The sequence below is a fragment of the Octodon degus genome, unplaced genomic scaffold (genome assembly GCF_000260255.1).
Source record: "Octodon degus isolate 3935 unplaced genomic scaffold, OctDeg1.0 scaffold00051, whole genome shotgun sequence".
NCBI classification, from domain to species: domain Eukaryota; kingdom Metazoa; phylum Chordata; class Mammalia; order Rodentia; family Octodontidae; genus Octodon; species Octodon degus.
Window position 1 is genome coordinate 4,009,694 of NW_004524627.1, and position 18,063 is coordinate 4,027,756.

Below are 18,063 nucleotides of genomic sequence, written 5' to 3' on the forward strand. Positions count from 1 at the left end.
GGGCACGCGGGTGGAGGCGGCTCGGGTAGTGGAACGCTGGGCCTGCAGGCTGCCTGACTGGCTGGTTTAGTCGTCTGAGCCGCGAAGGTGGGGCTGCTTGTCCCGGAAGGCAAGTTGCCCTCTCCAGCTGTTTGCACTAGTAGAGTGTCCCCCAGAAGCCGGTGCCGCGAACCTTACTTTCGTAGTGAAGACGCAGTCCCTGAGCGCTTGGGCCCCGGGCGTCTCTGCCTCTGAAGAACTGTGGGCTGAGCAGCTGGGAGAAGCAGGCCAGAGGCTTCTAGGGCCTGGGGCCCGGGGACCCCAGGAGAATGAGCTGGCTCTTTCCCCTGACCAAGAGCGCCGCCTCCTCCGCAGCTGGGTCTCCCGGTGGTCTCACCAGCCTCCAACAGCAGAAGCAGCGCTTGATCGAGTCCCTCAGGAACTCCCACTCCAGGTGACGGTCGCTGCGTTTTCCGACGTGGGAAAAGTAGGGCGGAGGGCGGGCTGCTGCTAACCACCCTCTGGGCGCCTCAGGCCCAGTGCCCTGGGCTGTCTCCTCTCGGTCGACCTCACTTCGCTGTGGGTGACGCTCCGCCTCTCCCATTCCTACCCCAGGTTACTCTTTCCCCCTGGAGCCCCCGTGCCTCCGGCCCACCACTGCTTAGCGCTTCAGCCTTCCTGACACATCGACCCTGACAGTAATCTCCTAGTCTGTTGTAGCAACATCCCCTGATACTGCTGGCCTTCTCATTAATCTCTTTGCACACCTGACGGCAGTACTGGCTGAATTGTTAGAATATTATATATACTTGGCTCAAGAGAATTGCAAAGAGTAATCTTCCCAAGTTTCACAAAGTGGCAGACAAAACTGTTGCAACATCCAAAGAAAGGGAAGCCCAAGTTTTTCATCGGTGAATTCTTCAAGTGACAGTCAATCCTCTCGGGTCTCTAAAAACTTGTTTTGGTCCAATAACCTCTCCCCATCTCACAACTGCAACTGTCTATACATTCCTCATTTTCTTAATACTCTTGACCATATTCTCAGGAATTGCTATATGTTCATCTGGATTGTTCTGTTTTAGGAGGGTTTCATTGTGGGCAGATAAGAAATATTTTACTGTTTAAGTTATTTTAACTCTTACCTGGTTTACTCTATCCCTTTATATTGCAAATGTCTGTGGCCTCCAGTGGTTTTCAAAAATAAGACTGCTTTGGCTGGACGTGGGGGCTCACTCCTATAATCTCCCTACTTTGAAGGCTAAGGCTAGAGAATCACTTCAAGTTCCAGGCTATAAAGTGAGTTCAAGGCCAACCTGAACTGCATAGTGAGACCCTGTCTAAAAATGACCAAAAAAAAAAAAAAAAATCTAAATTATGCTATATGAGTTTTACAGTTACATTTAATAGTTGTAGAGTCTGTGTTTTATGTAGAGATGTCCACATGGTTAAAATCGAGCCCTTAGAAAACTCTCATACATTTAAAAATATGTCTCAAGAAAATTGAGCAATTCTTATTAAACAGACTATTAGGGGCTATTTTATCTGTTATACCTCAGTAATTTTTCCCCCCAAGCAAGTAAGTGATAATCTAGAATAGTTTTAAATGTGTTATGAGAAAAATCTCCTACACAATTTGGCTAAAATAAGGCCTTTTGCTGATTGAACTTTAGGTGTTTCTTGATTCTTTGTCTTAATTATTCTTGTTCAGAACTTTCAAAAATGGAAAATTTGGATTTTTTTTAACAGAAAAGAGTGGCAAGGTCTTATTGGAGACTTTATTTGAAAGATTAAGTTCATAAAATTCTTATGAATAAAAACCTTTCCTCACCTGTCCTAAGGATCATAGCTGATGTATTGTTTCTGTAACAAAAGACAGTTTACAACTGAAAAGTACAACAAATTCATTTTGCCAAAATTTTATTTGGCATGGGAGCCTTCAGAAATGAAAATCCAAAAGCAGAGGAAAACTATTTTTATGCTTAGGTCATAGGAGGAATGGACACTGTAGAAATATGATTGGCAAATTGATATGATATCATGGTAGTAAATGGAAGTGAAGAGACACTGCAACACCTGTCCAGATCCTACGTGACCATGGTAGCATTCCTTTTTTTCAGGCATGAGTACCATGTAGAACCCTTTTGGAATGAGGATCTTCTAGGGAGACAAAAAAAAAAAAAAAAAAAAGAGAGAGAGACTTCTCAGGGTATTGTGACTTGCCTTGTGGTACACAAAAGTTCTGGTTTCTTTGACCTACCTTGCAAAAGAGGAAATTTGGTTTTTATGACTGCTTTGAAAAAGAAAGAGGAGGGATATGAAGCAGGAAAAAGAGAGACTTTGCTTCTGAGACCTACTCTCAATAGTTCAGAGTATTTAATATGCTGAAGTGCCAACCTTTAGGTTACTATTTTCTGAGTTCCAACATAGATCAGCCTTATTCTAAATCATGTTCTGTGCTAACAAAGAGAAGCTCTTACAAAATATGATTATAAAATAAGGTGACGCAACAAACAAGCTTGTACCCTTAGAAGTTGTCATCTTGGAAATCTGTATACTGTACTAGTCCTGCTATTGAAGAAATACTTTTTAGAAGCACACCTTTGGAATGAATTACCTTTAAGCAGTATATTCTGATAAATGTTACTAGTGCTGGAAAATTTTTATTCCTTCAGGTTAGAATTGAATTTTTGAAATATTCTAATAGCTGGGAGATAAGGAAAGTGATTGATCTAAACTTTGTTTTTGGTCTCCCAAATAAAATGAGATTGTAAAGCAGTAACTGGTCATCAAAGGAGTTCTTATAGTTGAAAGAGGATAGTAAGACTTGAATTGAATGAAGAAAGGATACATTTATGTTATTTTTTGGACCTGAACTTTGAATTTGGGATATTAGCTACATAGTAGGGTGATAAACATACAATTTTAAACATTTTATTCTGTAAATTCTTTTACAAAAGTTTTATTCATTAAAATATTTCACATTTACAAATTATGCTTAGGTAATTCTGGAGACATTTAAGTAGATTATATCGTTCCAGTTTTGAAAAAATTTTATAATCCCAGAAAAAAAAATTGCCATCTACCATACTCTTTTTAAATGTACCCTTTTATTTTTAATGACATATTTTTAAGATAGTTATATTGGCCAAAATAGTTGTCCACCATCAAAGATTTTTATACAAACATACCAAGATTGGCTATTATGAAGTGTACTGTGTAAAAGTTAAAAGATTGTTTCAATTTTTATGAATCGTACAAAATCTCGCTGAATTATAAACATCAGTAGAGTATAGTGGCACACATCTGTAATCTCAGCACTTGGGACATTGAGGCAGGAGGATCACTGTGAATTCAAGACCAGCCTGAACTGCACATGAAGACCTTTCTCAAAAAAAGCAAACAACAGCAATAACAAAATATCACTGATTTTCTTCTATGCTGTCATCCTCTCATACTTCATATTCTTTTTTTTTTCTTTCAAAAGTAAAGTCAGTAGCACTCCTGACTAAAAGTATCCAAAGATTTTTCTTCTGCTTTACTGAGTAAACTTCCCCAATCTATCCTTTCATTTTCCTTCCCACTCTTTTTTTTTTTCTAGCTCCTTATAACTCTAAAAAGTCCATTTCAATAGTTTACTTAAATCTCTTTCTCTAGTGGATATTAATTCATTTTTAGTTGCCTTAATAAATGGCTATTTTCTCACTTCCCTCAGGTGTCATTAACAGATTAGGTTAATTTTGTGGATTTTTTAAAAAACTAGAGGGCTGGCCAGATAGCTCAGCAGACTAAAACACCTGCTTAGGCAGAGCCAGAGCACAGCAGCCGGGCTTCACCAGGGGCACGCTGAGACAGTGATTGAGACTGAGTGTGGTGGTGCGTGCTTGTAATCTGAGCTCTTGGAAGGCTAAAACCAAGTGAATCACTACAAGTCAGGGCTATGTAGTAAGACCCTGTAGACCCGATCCTAAATATGAAAAAAAAAAAAAAAAAAAAACAACTAGGCTCAGTACTGTAGTGTGCAGGGCAAGTATTAAATTATTAGAGATGATCCAAAAAAGGTGACCAAAGCATGATACTCTGTTTTTAAAACATACCATGAAAATGGAAACTGAAAGCTATGTAAACTGTACTCAAGTATTATCTTCTGGGCAATTATTACATTATTCAGTTTAGCATTACAGTGTCTGACCTATTTTCAGGAAGATAACTAATTCTGCTATCTCTTCAACCTCCTGATACTTTATGAGAAACTTGGTTTCCTACCCAAATCCATTTCCTTTACTTTCTTGAAAAAACACCGATTTTTATTCCATTTACCTTTTTTTTTTTTTTTTTTGTGGGACTACAGAGATAGCTGAGGTTGGGCTCTTTCAACCCAAAGAGAAAGAAGTAAATAGTGATTGTTTACACTAGTGATGGTGGTCCCAACCTTTTATGCCTTGTTGTGCAATTTGGACTTGACTTAATTTTGTTCAGTGAGAGTTGGAGGGAAGTCTGTTGATGGGGGGGGATGGGAGAGAGAAATACCTTTAATGTTTTGAATTTATTATGAGACTTTTGCAACTGTTTGGATTTTGAGTAAAAGCTGACTATTGAATTGAGTAGAATAAAAAGATAGTGTTTGGTGCTAAATTAACTAACTCTGAAATCGCCTTTCTTCTGTACTCCTTATTGTTTAAGATAAATGTCTCCTCACTGTTATAGCCATTTTTACCATGGCTTTCAGTTACTTCCAGTTGAAAATAGCCAAGGGGATTATGCTCACCAAATCCAATATTTAGATTCTTCAGAGGTGGAGCTGTTAATTAGTATTGCTCTGTATTACACCCATATCCAGAAAATATTAAAAATTGATGGTGTTAATAGTGATTATTCTAACTACCTAGGTCTCTCTTCTTTCACAATATCTACAGTTAATTAGCTTCTTTATTAATTTTTTGTCTCTAAAACAACACCCTGTAGCTCTGTTGTAATAATTATTACTTACAATAATTTATATTCAAAATTATACAAATATACTGTATTTTTACTTGAGTCTTCCAGGTAAAGAACTTCTACATGCATTTTAATAATGAGTTACATCATAATTCTGGTGCTATTTTGCTTTTATTTTCAACAAGAATATCTAATTTGAGAGTGAAGATATTTATCAGATTTTTTTTTTTGTAATCTTCCATTCTGATACAAGTAATAGGGTCACAATGATTGTAGGCCAGAGTAAGGAGTCAGGAGGGGTATACATGTGACATCAACTATCAAAGCAATCTTGGGTTATCACATAGCATTTATTGACCATGTGACCACCAAAATGAGAGTGGCTTGATCTCTTATTGCTCTGTGCAAGTCTGCATTTCCTAGGTACCTCAATATAATTATAGTCTTAAGGACAGAAAACAGAAGTAGCTGAATATCCTGAATGGAAGCCAGAAAGATCATTATGACATAGAAGAATAAAAGCTTTATAGTAAATCTTCCTAACGTCCAATTCTGGTGTTAACATGTGCTAGCCATATGAGCTCTTTATTAAGTACTCAATTACTCTGATTCTTCAGTTTCCATCTGTAAAGCTACAAATTGTGTTTCTTGTCATGCAGGATTTTTGTTTTATTTGTTGGCAGTGCTGGGGATTGAACCTAAGAAATGCTGGGAAAGTTATATATCATTGAGCTACATTCTCAGCCCTCATAGGATTTTTATATTTAGATAATAACTAAAAGGTTAGAAGTGTAATTAGTCCATATGAGGCTTATGACAAATTACATTAATTTTCCCCTTCAATACAATCAGTATGATAAAAACTTTTGCCTCTTATTCTACATGCTTTTAGCCTACTAATGTTTTATGAATTTCTCACAAGCTTATTTGCAGCCCGTTTGTCTCTGGTAGTCCTACTTTTAACTTTCCATTTAGAAAACAAGTCCATTCCAAAGAGTTAATGTACCAATGAAATGTACCTAGTACCTTAGTAAAGCACAACATGTGAAGAATTTAGAATATTCCAGAATATTATCTGACACACAGTAGGTACTCCATAAATGCCAACTAGATTTTCCTCTGTTGACCTTAAAAATAATAGTGTGTTAATCAGCTTTTAATCACTGTGACAAAATACCTGAGATAAATAACTTAGAAGGAAAAAAGTTTTATTCTGACTCACAGGTTCAGAGGTTTCAGTCTGTGGTCACTGGGCTCTGTTACTTTTAGCCTATAGTGAGGATGCATTGTGATAGGGTTGCATGGCTTCCACCACTCTTCTTACAGTAGTCAAGAGGCAAAGAAAGAAAAAAGATGGTCCAGGAAGGTTAGGGTAGTCTGCTACATGATTAGCCTTAGGGCCAATCTAAGTGATTAATTGGAGTATGGAAAGAAGGCCTGACCATTTATTCCCTAAGGCAGTATGTTTTGATCCAACTTGGACTCCTGGCCCTATAAGCTATATTTTAATCTTTAAACATGTACTCTGGGAATTGTGGGGCATCTAGCTCCAAAAATCCCTTATCTCTGCATATCCATGTCATACATGTCTTCGTAGTCTAGAATACAAAAACTAATGGTAGTAAGGATGAAAGAAAAAGGAACTTTCATACAGTTGGTAAGAATATAAATTAATATAGCCAGTATGGAGATTCCTAAAACAACTAAAAATAGAACTACCACATGATCTAGTTATATTGTTTCTTGTGTCTCCAAAGTAATGAAAGTTGGTATACAATACCCATATTACTTACAATAGGCAAGTTGTGAAATCAGTCTAAGTCTTTCAATGACTGACTGAACAAAGAAAATATGGTACTTGTATATAATGGAGTCTTATGCTGCCTTAGTGAAAATGAATTCATGACATTGGTAGGAAAAGAGGATGAAACTGGAGACATCATTTTAAGGGTAGTAAATTAAGCCAGGCATGGTGGCACACACCTATAATCCCTAGCACTGAGGAGGCTGAGGCAGGAGGATCATTGCAAGTTCAAGACCAGCCTGGGCTACAGAGTGAGCTCAAGACCAGATTGAACTGCATAGCGAGACCCTGTCTCAAAAACAAACAAATAATAAATTAAACTATTGCTAATAACAATACAAGAGATTTTTCTTTGCCTGTTTCCCTCAGCATCTTTTATTTTCATTTCTTTTGAAAATTTTTATGGTACATATTTAAAGTACATGATGATTTTGTTCATTTTGGGGAGTTGATATATGTATATACAGAATCTTAATTCTTTTTACTTCCTTTCTTCCATTTTCTCCTCTTTCATCTTATAACATTTGTTTTTGATGCTAATAGTTTTACAACATTTTTAAATATTCTCTTACAGTATAGCTGAAATACAAAAAGATGTGGAATATAGATTGCCATTCACCGTGAACAACCTGACAATTAACATTAATATGTGAGTAGAATTGTATCCTACTTTTCATGTAATAGAATTTAAAATGTTTTGTTTTTCTTCTTAGTTTTTGTTAGAAGATACTTGAAGTAAACTTATTTCAAGTAACTATAATTCATAAAATAATATATCATTTAATGAAATAAAAATTTTTAAAAGGCTCAACTTGAAGAATAAACCATGCTGTGTTTATTTGAATCACCTAACTGTCCAACACAGTACCTATACATAGGAGGCCTTGTTCATACTACATTCGTGAATGCATTGAAACATGGATATATAACTCTGCCAAACATTAAAGCTATGTTAACTTGACTTATATGATCTTTTTGAGTCTTCAGAACAGCCCTGCAAATTAGAACGATTATAGATGCATGGTTACTAAATAACATAATACAAACTCAGTTTGGTTGACTTCAGAAGCCATTTATTGCCTATTTTACCAAACTAGTTGAAAAATCTTTGGCTTTGGTTATCATCTTTTCCTTCTCCCCTTCCTCTTCCTCTTCCTCTTCTTTCCCCTTCTTGTCCTCCTCTCTTCATTTTTTTTTTTAACAAGTGTCTGTATATGTAGTTCAGGCTGGTCTTGAACTTGTGACAATCTTCCTGTCTCTGTTTCCCTACTTTTGGAATTATATGCATGGGTCACCACAAGTGACTTGTTTTTTTCCTTGACAGTACTGCCAGCAGAAAGTTTTTTGAGCCCACAGGGAAACAGAGGAAATTTAAAGAGAAATATGCCAAGTTTAAGAGATTTGAAAAGCACTATTCTATATTCAATAAATTCATTTTTAAAGACTTGATCTGCTAATCTTAATTTTGTAATATTTTTAAAAAAAGATTTTTTTTACTTATTGTATTGAGAACTTACTGTACTTTACTTGAAACCTGTGGTTGACCTCTAAGTTGAGAAAGTAGTGTTAATTATGACAATTAGCAAAGGGTCAGGTAGAACCAAGACATGATGACAGATACCATATTTGAATCCCAGTACTTTCCAACTATCTATTTAATCTTTAGAAACAGATTGTGAAGTAATTATTGGCAGCATCACGAAAGGTTTTTTGGGCCAGGGAGATAGCTCAATAGAATAAGTACTTGTCTGGCAAGTGCAGGGTCCTGAATTCAATCCCTGGTACTGCAAAAAAAAAAAGTTTTGTTTTTAATAAAACACAAGAAAACTATATGGCTAGAACCTGTGACCTAATAAATAGCCAGACTGTGTATGTATGAATAACCTAAAACAAATACTTGGTCTAATTTGTAGCTGAGATTTTTGTATAAGCTTGTATATTGTATTTGAAAACAATTAATTGGAATAGTCAGAAAACTCCTCTGTAGTTGAAGGTGTCCACATAAAGAAGTCTGTGCATTTTCAGTCAACAATCATAATAGAGCACTTATTACTAAATAATCCATTAAAAATGTTAAAATTTAGGGGCATGGGTACAACTCAGCAGCATAAGCACCTGCCTGGCAAGTGCAAGGTCCCAAGTTCGATCCCAGTACCAAAAAATAAATTAAAAAAAAAAAAATTAAAAAATGAAAGTTAAAATTTAATTTCCTTTTAACTTTTTTTTGTTTTTTGATTTTTGGGTGTTTTTAGTATTTTGACTATATGATGTAACATTTTCTGATTTTGTTTTTCATCTTTACCAGATTACTTCCTCCACAGTTTCCTCAGGAAAAACCAGTGATCAGTGTTTATCCACCAATACGACATCACTTAGTGGATAAACAAGGAGTATATGTTACCTCTCCATTAGTAAGCAATGTATGTATGCTATAATTTACTTATAATTATGCTAATTTTGTAATTTTTACTAGCAATGTATGTAAAATTTATAATTTATGAATAATTTATATATATTTAGTAAAGAAGTATATTACTTTTCTATTGAATGTTTTAGAAATGTGATAAGTTGGAATTTCATTTTATAATAATTTTCCAAAAAGTTTCCAATAATTTTATGTTATATAATAGAAAATGCTGTGTTTACTTAACACTATGCTTTGAAGTTCTTGGATATGATATGATTGGTTAACATGAGGGACTGTAACTTAAATATACTCTCATTATCTACCTTTGAACTCTCAATTTGTAAGCAGTGAAATGTGGAAATATTTTGCCTACATTAATTTGGGAGGGGGGTGCTGGCTCAGCCCGCCCTGACAGTGGGGCTGGCTTGGTATTGTAGTGCTGGGGATCAAACCATGGTCCCCTGCGCCTGCCTAAGCTTGCCTAAGCAGGTGTGTTAGACTGCTGAGCTATCTCACTGGCCCATTTACCTAATTATTGATTGCATGAACTTCAAACCTGTTTTGCTAATTGCAAATATTTATAGTATCAAACCTCAAGAAATGTAAATTGTATATCACTGTTATGTTAACACAATATCTTTAATTTTATGTTAATTCTTGGCCTTTAAAGTAGGTTAAGATTTAGAATGACTCTCACCAATGAGACTTTAATAATATTTTTGTAATCTAAAGAGAATACAAAATAGTAAAAAAACCAAAATATTACAGAATATCACCAAACAAAACAATATGAATTCAATAATAATTGCTGTATTGTATAATGTCTTCAAATTAGTTGTCCAGATTGCCAGACATAAGCATACAAAATTGGTAAAAGAAAAAAAGAAAGAAAAACGTTATAACAAAAAGGACAAGAAAAAAAATTCAAGCCTCAATTGCTCTCCCCTGTAGACCAGCAAAAGTCAGCAGTGCACTTATATAAGCCATCCTGCATACATACATAAATATATCTCTTAACCCCCACCATCTTTTTCCTCATCCCAGTTTTTCCTTGCCCTTGAATACTTTCTCTTTCACAGTATCTATTGTACCTTTCAGATATTATTCACTCTTTCGGTTTCTTGCACATGCTGGTCTGATTTATTTCACTTATGAGTATGGTCTCTAGTTGTATCCATTTACCTATAAAAGCCTCGAGCTTAGCTCTTTTTTTATAATTGAGTAAATGCTCTATTGTGTAAAATTACCACATCTTTTTTGTCCATTCATTGGTTTTGGGGCATTTGGATTGTTTGCAAGATTTAGCTATGACAAATTGTGCTGCTGTAAACATGTGTGCACATATATCACTACGGTACAGTGTTTTCAGTCCACTTGGAGAGATTCCCAGGAGGGAAATAACTGGGTTGAATGGGACCTCCAATCCTAGCTTTCTGAGAAATTTCTACACTGATTTCCATAGTGATTGTACAAGTCTATATTCCCACCAACAGTGGAAAAGGGTTTCTTTATCCCCACAGCTCCTCTAGTATTTATATTTTTTAAAAGTGGTACTAATCATCATGTATTACTGTTACTTTCAGTTTACAATGCATTCAGATCTTGGGAAAATTATTCAGAGTCTTTTGGATGAATTCTGGAAGAATCCTCCAGTTCTAGCTCCTACTTCAACAGCATTTCCATAGTAAGTGTATGTATGGTGAATAAAAAATTTGCATATACTTTCATTTAGCATGTAAATCAAGATATAGGATATGCTGAGCATTGTGATACACATCTGTAATCCCAGCACTCAGAAGACTGAGGTAGGAAGGTTGCCACAAGTTTGAGGCCAGTCTAGGCTACATAGTTCAAGGCCAGACTGAACTACAGTGTGAGAACCTGTCTGAAAAAAAATAAAGCACTGGGGATATAATTCAGTGGTACAAATGCCTGCCTAGCAAGTGCAAGGTCCTGAGTTCAATTCCTGGAACAAAATAATATATATGTAAATAAAAAATAAAATTTAAAAATACATATATTGTATAAAAAATTCAAATGATGTTAAAAGATAGCTCTGTGATTTCTACATCCCTAAATTCATATAAATATGTCCACACTCTTCAGTGGGTACTGTGTTTTCCTCTTTTAACTATTTCTTCTAATATTTACCTTCATCTTTCTAAATAGTGTGTTTATGCTGCTACCCCTTGATTTTAGATAGTATCTGTTTATCTCCTATTATGATAGATAAGAGTTATAGCTTTCTTTCATAAAACTTCTCTCTTTATTGGCCCACTGAGGTTATATCATTTTTACATTAAGTCCATACTTAATATTCTTATTCCTGTGTAAATATTCATTGTTGACCCAAGGATGTTACCATTTTATTTTTTTTCTGGATCAAATAGATACTTAATTTTTTTATTGGTTTTACTTTCTTAAATCTTAACAGTCCACATTTTAAATATTAAGATCTTAATGTTCCAGAGAAATTTACTTAAATTGTTTATAATACAGCAAAACGTTTGTTTTATGGATGTACTATAATTTATTACCAGTAAAGCTTCTTTGATCATGTTTATCTAATCTTTCCCAAAAGATTCTTTTCAGTGTCCTCAGCACTACAGTAAATATTTTTCCAAATATTTGCTTATCTGCTGAGTAGAGTCTAGAAGTAGCCTGCAGATTTGCAGCTGTGATAAACACAGCAAAATTGCCATTACAATTTGTAATTGTACCAATTTCTCTCCTAAAAATAATGCCTATTTCACCATACTCTTTTTTTTTTTAGCATAGTGTATTGCCAAAATGGACTTTTGCCTATTTATAGGCAAAAAATTGTATGCTAGCATAATTTTATTTATATTTATCTTAATAATGAAGCTCAGCATATTTTCCTAAGCTTTAGAAATATTCTTTCTTTTTTATAACATGTATATAGCCTTCTATTGTTTACCTTGTTATTGGTTTGAAAGTTCTTTATCAATTTAAGGAATTCATTATACATTTGAAAAATTATCCTTTTATGTGTGATGATACTAATTTCAAATATTTTCACATTTGTCTTGTTTTTTTATAGTGCTGGAGATTGAACCTTAGGTCTACAGCAAACTAGATAAGCACCCTATTACTGAGCTAAACTCCCAGCTTCATTAATTTTTATAAGGAGCTTATCATACAAAGTTTCTTTTATGTTATGGAATTTGTTATTTTCTCTTTTACCTTCTGAATTGAGATCACAAAGTTCTTTCCCACTGTAAAGTTGAAATTTCCCATTTATTTCTGGTGGATCATTTGAGTTTTCAAAAAAATTAAATCCTTGATCCATTTGGTTTTTATCCTATTGTGAACATGAAGATCTGACTTGTAATTTGTCCAAATATCTCAAAAGTATTTATTGACTATTATTCATGTGTAGGAGTGTCTGTCTCTATTATATCTTAATTTCCATGTGTTTAGGCTTTTTAAAATTGTTTTTATTTCCATCCATCTGCTTATTCATTCACCCGTACTTTGCTTTTTTTAAATTATTATGATTTTGTAATTTAGTTTGCTGCATGACAGTATATCTCTGTCCTTGCCTTTTTCAGATTTGTGCCTTATTTTGCTTATATTTACCTTCTATTGTTGCCTTCAAAGATCTATAATAAATTTTTTTTACCTACAAAACTTACAATTCTGGTTAACTTATATGATAAAAAGAAATAATAGTACTCCCACAAAAAATTGTTTTAGTTTTATCAATTTTGGAACATATTTCAATACAAAGTGAAATATTTTCGTGACTAATAGTACAGTGGTCCCTTACGTATTGCAAAGGTTGCATTCCAGACACACCCACGATAAGTGAAAATCAGTAAAGTAGTGATGTTATATTTATTTTAAGGCTTTATAAACCCTTCCCCCACTCTTATAAATCTTTTCCACACTTTCAGAACACTTCTAATATTCTTAACCATTTTCTAAACTTGTAAACCTATGTAATTTTAACAGCATATGTATAGAGTACTGTACACTACCGCAAAAATCTTGCGATATGAGAAATCCATGATAAATTAATTTAAATTAATATTCTTTGACAACCTGCGAAACAGTGAGTCCATGAAAATCAATCTGCGAAGTAGCTAGGGATGACTATATGTTTAATGCATAACCTGAAGTCTTTTACAACAGTGACTTGGGGCTGGAGAGATAGCTCAGCGGTCTAAGCACCTGCCTGGTGAGTGCAAGGGCCTGGGTTTGATCCCCAGTACCACATGCCTTGCTGACCCCAGAACCATGGGTGCACTGTGCCAACCCCAAAACTGGGTGTGGTGGCATATGCCTGTAATCCCAGTGCTGGGGAGGCTGAGACAGGAGGATCACTATGAAAGTATATATCTGTGTCACTCTTTTTTAATATATATGAATATTTACATATGAATTTGTTTTTTATTTTTAATATGTTCAATAGCTCATCTGTATATTTAATCTTTCTTTAATATTTTCTAGAAAGCAGTCTTAGATTTTTTCCAAATATAGTGAAAGCTAAGCAGCATCCACTTGAATACATTTTCTGAATTCAGTGTTGTTTCTTTATCCGTCTGTGAAGAAACTGATTGATGTCATGGAATGCTGAAAATTCAAACATGGTCTCTCTGTTCCCTTTAATTCTGGCTAGTTGGATTTTATGCTTTCTTGAGCATTTATCCTTTTCAAGGAATGACAGTTCTTTTTTGGGAAGGGTTGTATTTTATTATTTTATGTAGTGTCTAATCAGTCATAATTATAACAAGCATCACCTGCGAGAAACATGTTTATATCATTGTTGCTAGAATAACTCAGGGATTTTACCTATTTTACGCCTAACGTTTTCTCTTTTTCTCCTTAGCTTATACAGTAACTCAGGGGGAATGCCTCCTTATACATCTCAGCGCTTTCCATTTCTCCCTTCATATCCACCACAAGAAGCTAACAGGACTATCACTTCTTTATCTGTTGCTGACACTGTTTCTTCTTCAACAACAAATTATACCACAGCCAAGCCTGCTGCTCCTTCATTTAGCGTCCTGTCAAGTCTGCCTTTGCCCGTCCCCATAACAGACGCTGCAGCACTGGTTGGTATCTTCAGTAACCTTATGGTTTTTACCTATAAAATACACATTCAGTCAGAAAACATTTATTATTATGTACCAGTTACTAAACTAAGCACAAAATGTAGAAATATTAAATCACATTTTTCAACTTGCACAACAAACTCAGTGAGGTGGTCAACAGCTAAATATAAGTAATGGATTCCTTGAAGAGATGAGACAGAGTAGAGTTATACGAGAGACCTAGTTGAGGGATTGGTCACTCTTCTCAAAGACCAAGATAGAAATAGTAGGGATACTTTTACAAAAATGTAATTCTGATTTTTTTTTTAACCACTTTTTCATCTCTACTGCCTTACATGTGATACAGTAGTAGATGCTTAATAAAAGCGAGCCAAATGTTTGGGACAATAATGGGGGAGGATGTCTTGCTTTGCAGCCCAGGCTTGTTTCAAACTTTTGACCATCCTCTCAAGCAGCTATGGTAACAGGCATATACCACCACACCCCACTTTGGAGGCCAGATTCTAAAAGATGGTAAAGAATTTGCAAGAATAATAAGTTATATAAGACATTCTGTCAGAGGCCGTAGCATCCACAAAGGTACTGCAGTGTAAACCAGATGATATTGTTATAAAATCACTTATAATTTCTTTGGCTGTCATACAGTATGTAGACAAAGGCACAAGGCATAATCATGTAGGAGAGATAAGTGCCAAATTGAAGAGGGCAAACATAGCGTATTAAGGCCTTTAAGCATCTCATTGATTTGAAAGTTATGTATTCTGAATGCTAACTTGAAATGAGAGTTGTAGGGCCAGCCAAATAGCTCAGCGGATTAAAGCACCTGTTTAGGCCCCTGTGGATCCTTACTAAAATACAAAAAAAAAGAAAGAAAGAAATGACAGGTGTTGCAAAGGGAGATACTAATACTTTATACATCCAGTATTTTTTAAAACTTTCAACTTTAAACCATGGTGAATATCATTCACATAATATATAAGCATTGTAAAGCTTTATTATATGCAACATTACTAATTTCAGAGTTTATAATCATTTAGCATATACTGAAGAGGACTTTTTGGAACTTTTCATCATTATGTTAATGAAGATTATGTACAAACTAGAAAAACTAGTATAAACCAAATTACAAGACAACCTTTATACAGTATTTAAGAGTAAAACAATCATGTGTTTGTATATATATTGAAATAGTGGATAGTAAGTTTCTCTGTCCTACTGTTTTGTCTTACTTAGATATATAATTCACACTACTAGAAGCTTATTAAGATTTCTTTATATTTGATGTATTTCGCTTAAGAAAAATATATTTGTCTATGTCTAATTATCATAGATAATTCTTCACATTTGTCACAGATGCACTTGAGATTTATTTTATACCTATACACTTGACCAAAAAAGAGCTGATACAGGCTTTTTTTAAGGCCCTGTAAAGAAGGTTTTAAAAAATGTAACCTTACATGTACAATTACATTGAAAAGGGGGAGAAAAAAAAAGCCAATAGAACAAAGAGGAGCATAAGGACAAAAGGGAAATAAAAGATGAAATTGTAATAATGAAAACAGTTTGAGAATATAGTACATTTAAATTACTTTTATAAGTAAATAGGAGGAATCAAAAAGATGGCTAAACTTAATACTTTGTAAAACTCTTCTTTAGATAAGCCAAAATGGTTTTGGTTACAAGATGCCAGATGTCCCTGATGCATTTCCAGAACTCTCAGAACTAAGGTAAAAAGTTTGCAGAATGAAGTTGAGATTCTTGACTATTTTATTTAAAAATATAAATCAGATCATCTCATACTATATTAAAACAGTTTTCTAACCCTCTCTTCCTATATTGTAAACATCTTATGGGAAAGTTTTATAAATCAATTTTAAGTCTTATAGGTGGAATAGTTTATACCCTAGCTGTTAAGAATAATATAATAGTTACAAGGTATCAAGTCCTTTCCCACATACAGCTTACATTCTTTAAAAATTTCTGAATAGTGTTCCTGGTACTTCAAAATATATCTTGCCCTGTATTAAATCTGCTATTGTCCCATTTTAGTAGATAAACTGTGTACATAGAAAAATAGAATAAAACTTACTGAATAGTATTAGGAAGCTATATTTACAGAGCCCAAATTTATGACAAATAAGTTAGCAATATTCACCTTAAGGACTATTATTCATGGAACACTGGTCCTCTATGATGCTTCATGAGCAAATCATTTTATGACCATCCAATTTGGGGAAGCATTGTATTCTTTATACCCAATCGAAGGTTTGTTACTCAAAAGGCTATTGTTAGGTCCACAAGAAATTCTATAATTTAAAAGACAAGTTCATTTGTGTTTAACTCAGTGATTTACACTGATTTATTATTTTCTGCTAATAACAAAAAGTCAATGGATGTTTATAGTACATTACATGCATCTTCAGAGTTTAATAAGAATTATAATGCTCACCACAGCCCCATGAGGTAAGGAGTTCCCATTTTATGAAACATCTTTTTTTCTCTTTAAAAAAAAGTTCTACTTAAACCAGGCCTGGTGGTGCCTGGTGATGCAAGTAATTCCATCATTTTCTGGAAAGCTGTGACAGGAGAATCACACGTTCAAGCCGAGTGTGGGTAATTTACACCCTGTCTCAAAATAAAACATAAAAAAGGACTAGGGATGTAGCTCATTGCAAAGACCCTAGAGTTCAATCCCCAGTAGTTAAAAGTATTTTTCTGCTTTAAAAAACTTACAAAATATCACAGCTACAAAATGGTTAAGAGAATAAAGCCTCTGTATTCACCAATCAGCATCAACAGTTAAGAACCTCTTTGTTTTGTGTATATATTCTTGTGTGTGGCTTGTCTTGAGCAGCTCTGGGTATGAGTCAGGCCTATTTTAAAGCAAATCAGGGTCCTATATTTTCATCCATGAATTCTTGAGTAAATGCAAAGCAAGCACTGAGTAAGGTCAGTCTCTGTCTGTCTGTCTCCCGTCACCCCAATCACTGTCATCATTATACTTTAATAAAATCAATGATAATTCTTTAGTGTTATTTCCTCAGTATCTTAAATTTTTTATTGGTAGAGTTCACTTGAATACTGGCTTTGTTAAGTTTCTTTTAATCATGAATCATTTCCACCTCTATACACACACATAGATACACACATGTATTTATACTTTTATGAATATATATATATATATATATATAATTATTATACATCATTAGTCCTAAAGATTCTCCCAGATTTTGTTTTTGCCTGATTGATCTTTGTGGTGCCATTAAAGATACTCTGTTTCCTATATTTCATGCTATTGATGGATAGAAATGAAATATTGATAAGATTTAGGTTCAGTTCTTTTGCTAGTTAGTATGAACCTCTAAACACATCGCATAAGGCAGCAATGATGTCTGGTTGCTCTCTTCGTAATGGTTTAAGATTAGATTGGGTTGAAGCCATTAAAATGATTATCAGTTTTTTCATTAAGAGTTGCAAATGTAAGGGCCAGCAAGATAGTCCAGTGGACTAAGTGCCTGCTTAGGCAAGCACAGGGATTGGGATTTGATCCCTAGCACCACATGCCACACTGGCCCTACCCCGGGGCACACTGAGCTGAGACCGGGTATAGTGGCACATGCCTGTAATCTTAGCGCTGGGGAGGCTGAAAACAGGAGGATCACTAGGAGTCCTGAACTGTGTAGTGAGGCCCTGTACCAAATACATTGAAAAAAAAAAAAAAAAAAAAAAGAGTTGCAAATGTGATTTCCTGATTTTATCAATCCTACTGCCAGAATTTATTAACCAGATTTCTTTAATGAAGGGCTCTCTTTAATCAGCTAGTTATACTAAAATATACTTCAGACTGGGAAAACAGGATA

At 34.6% G+C, this 18,063-nt stretch overlaps 1 protein-coding gene across 2 annotated transcripts in view; it reads left to right on the top strand.

Annotated features, from left to right (window-relative positions):
- The first annotated feature begins 6 nt into the window (after positions 1 to 6).
- The window catches only part of Vps37a (VPS37A, ESCRT-I subunit), a 28,824-nt gene continuing 10,767 nt past the window's right edge, over positions 7 to 18,063 (top strand). For both annotated transcript variants that reach the window (XM_004633059.2, XM_023717317.1), the window contains exons 1-6: positions 7 to 433; positions 7,293 to 7,367; positions 9,024 to 9,138; positions 10,709 to 10,809; positions 13,978 to 14,203; positions 15,860 to 15,930. In XM_004633059.2, the coding sequence (XP_004633116.1) occupies positions 309 to 433; positions 7,293 to 7,367; positions 9,024 to 9,138; positions 10,709 to 10,809; positions 13,978 to 14,203; positions 15,860 to 15,930 (713 nt within the window). In that variant the 5' untranslated portion in view covers positions 7 to 308. The remainder of the gene's footprint in view (positions 434 to 7,292; positions 7,368 to 9,023; positions 9,139 to 10,708; positions 10,810 to 13,977; positions 14,204 to 15,859; positions 15,931 to 18,063) is intronic.